The following is a 3,521-nucleotide window of genomic DNA, read 5'->3' as shown; positions in this document are numbered from 1 at the left end:
CAGTTCACTTAACTGCCACAGGTGTCATTATATTATATTTATATTTATATTATATTTATGCATTTGGCAGACACGTTTATCCAAAGCGACTTACAGTGCACTTACTACAGGGACAAACCCCCCCAACCTGGAGTTAACTCCAATGGTCCTGCATCTGGGAAGAGCATTTCAAACTAACATGGGTGCAGTGTGACACACAGTATTTTCACAAAGTTTAATAGTATAAGTTGTATTTAAATGCATTTGTATTTTCACATTTAGCAGCTGTTACGAATGAGGTCGGAGTCAGACAAGGGATGAGGATCCAAATGCGGGTTTATTGATAAAAGGAAACAAACAGGCATGAACAAACAAAACTACCACGATGGGCAAAAGGAACACGGGGGTATGGGGGTATGGGGGTATGGGGGTATGGGGGTATGGGGGTATGGGGGTATGGGGGCGAGCATAAACTACGCACAACAACATTCAACGATAGACAAGGACTGAAACAAAAACCAGGATATATATACATGAACATAGAACTAAGGGGCCAATGAACAAACAGAACACCAAACAAGATAACGAGGGAAGCAACAGAGGCAAGTGGCAAGTTAACGAGGGACAGGTGAAAGCAATGACGGAAAACACGAACGCTAACAAAGAGACTATGGAGTTACATACGGGACAAAAGTGAAAACTAAGGAATGCAAAAAGTGACAAAAATGGTAAACAAAAGGGCAACGGTGGAACAAGACAGGGTATACATAACAGCAGCAAAGTAAATGTACAGTGCAAAATATGGTGAGCAAATATCCAATCGTGTCAGAAGCTAAATTTTTGTTGCTTTGGTTTTAGAGAGAATCTCTATACATGTACTTTTGGAGTATTGAAATTTTGGGATCCATTCACTTGCATTGTTAAGACTTACAGAGCTGTAATATTCATCTAAAAATCGTTGTTTATGTTCAACAGAAGAAAGAAAGTCAAACACATCTGGATGGCATGAGGGTGAGTAAATGATGAGAGAATTGTATTTTGGGGAAACTATCCCTTTAATGACCTCCAGGACTATATAAACCAGTGAACTCAGTGAACCGTAGAGAGTACATGATATGAAGACAAAGCCAAATTCTGGAGATTTTTAGCCAATTTTGAAACTCTTTTTCTGGTCCAAAAAAACAAACAAACAAAAACAAAACAGGACATATGTCACCATACATTAAATGTGCTAAATTGTGAAGTCAAACATTTTTAAAGACCAAGGAGAGGAAGTCCTCGTGGCCAAATCACAAAACATTTGGTGTCTCTGAAAAGCCTGTTGTGTCTGCTTTAAGATACCCTGAGATGTACAACGGTGGCAAGGAGGGTCTTAGAGAAATATATATAAAAAAAACAACATTTCCTCTACAAAAGACAGCAATGAATGACTGAGTCTCAAGAGGATATTTTGATAAAATTGCAGCTTGATTGTAAATGACAGCCAATAAAAATATTCACTAGTGATATTTTCTTTATTTTCTCATTTTACATCTCAAGCATGCTCTTCACTGGCACTTTTGTAAACTGAAACAAATACACTAACTTTTGAAAATAAATTTAGGGCAAAATTTGTTTGGTGTGGTGGAATTGACCAAAAGTCATAACTTTTGAAAAAAATTAAATAATAATAATATATGTATATTTATATATTGAAATGGTTTATGTTTATTTCGCTATTTATTTACATGATCTTAGTTTTAAACACTATAAACCTATAATTTGTATTTTTTATAATGAATTTTCATAGTATAATACTGACAGTCTGGGTAAAACAAGACTAAACAGTCAAATCTGTACATAAAAGTAATTGAAAAGTACCAAAAAAGAAAGGATGACGGCCTGGTAAAAAGTTTATAATTCAGTTTTAACAAGACCTTCATATAAAAACAGATTTTTAATAAAAAAAAAATATTTAATATATATATTTTTTTTTAAATCAACACTTGGGACATGAAATTGCCTGAAGTTGAAGAAACCCATATATATATACAGTATATTCACATGTTTTATGTAACTTTGAGTTAAACTCCACACGGCACAAGATTTGTTTTTCAATGCTTTTAATGATTTAAGAGTCTTTCAGAGATTTCTTTTTATATACTGAAAGATATACAGTCTCAAATTAAAGTTACAGAATTATTCTTATTATTCTTATTTTTGCAGATACAGTCATAATATTGAAATGTATGAAGTAACAAATGATCTCAAAGACTTTGAGCACAAAGAAAGCCCATTAAAGTTGAACACTGCTCATCGTTCCAACGGCGTTCACCTGAATGGACATTAAATACACTTTAATAGTTGTGTCTGAATTAAAATAGGGCATGCCAAATTACAAGTCACAGTACAAAACAGTACAACAAGTTTTTATTTATATTACAGTTGAATGTGAAACTACCACACCAGGACTATAAATAAATATTGAAAGATTCAAGAAACCAGATTCCTTTCTTACTGGTCCAGTTGATCTCCAAGCAGCTCTCAGGAACATTGTTGGAATTGTTCGGTTCATTAGGGGACCAGTAGGTGAAGTCAAATACAGACCCATCAGTCCACATCCATTGACCATCCTAATGAGTGAAAACAGGAAAACTGCTTTTCTCCATCCAGTCATTGCATTATTGTTATGTGCATGCATTTATGTCCCTTCACAATGTGACTTCTGTTTCATCTTCATTTTAAAAGTAGAATGACTTACTACTTCACCATCATGACCGCCAATCCAAGCACGTGAGGATACAGGCACTAGACTCAGTAGAAAATCATTGTCCAGTTTGCTCTGCACAGATGCCAGATTTCCATCAATGGTTTGACAGTTTTTCTGAAAGATACACAAAAGTATTAGTGACATTGCGTATTAGTATTTTTGATGTTTTTTTATTTTTTATTATAACGTTTATTAAATTTATTTTAGGGTCGGTCAATATTTTCCTCATTATTAGTTTCCTGCATTATTTATTTTCTAGCCTGATCTCATGAAAATGACTTAACTGTGTGAACATTTGTGCGAAAAGACATTAAGTGTTCGTTACACGTTTCACGGCAGTTTCGAGGTGAAATGGCCACAATTAAATTGTCTCCCTAACAGATGATGTTAATTCCTACCACCCTTCCTTAAACCTAAACCTAACTGATGGCATCATCAAAAGCAACACTGAGATGAAAGCACAATTTCTGAAGCAACCACGTCATTCTGTAGTGCTTCTATGCAGGGACGAATTACCGACCAGGCCAATGGGGCCAGTTCCCAGGGGCCCTTGACTACCATGGGGTCCTTGAATGCCAGGTGATGCCCAGGGCTTTAAGGCTGCGAAATCTAGTGTGACCCCACCCGCTTGAAAACCCTTTTGGTCATGAACAATGAACATTTCACTCCCCCACACTCAACAACGTTTAACATTACCTCTGCTGTTGGCCAGTTAACCTGCTGAGGGAAGTATTTGTAGCATTGTACTCCAAAAGGTTTCCATCCAAAGGGGCACTTTTTAGCTGCACAGTAC

At 36.0% G+C, this 3,521-nt stretch overlaps 1 protein-coding gene across 1 annotated transcript; it reads right to left on the bottom strand.

The window, feature by feature from the left end:
* Positions 1-2,070: 2,070 nt before the first annotated feature.
* LOC127642158 (ladderlectin-like) lies at positions 2,071-3,514 on the bottom strand (the record flags this gene model as incomplete). Its single annotated transcript, XM_052124855.1, has 4 exons — positions 2,071-2,293; positions 2,477-2,591; positions 2,720-2,842; positions 3,425-3,514. Coding segments are annotated over 4 exons (396 nt in total), but the record flags the coding sequence as incomplete, so codon positions are not given.
* Positions 3,515-3,521: the final 7 nt, after the last annotated feature.

The sequence above is a fragment of the Xyrauchen texanus genome, unplaced genomic scaffold, assembly GCF_025860055.1.
Source record: "Xyrauchen texanus isolate HMW12.3.18 unplaced genomic scaffold, RBS_HiC_50CHRs HiC_scaffold_434, whole genome shotgun sequence".
In the NCBI taxonomy this organism is placed as follows: Eukaryota; Metazoa; Chordata; class Actinopteri; order Cypriniformes; family Catostomidae; genus Xyrauchen; species Xyrauchen texanus.
This window is presented reverse-complemented; position numbering and strand designations above follow the sequence as displayed.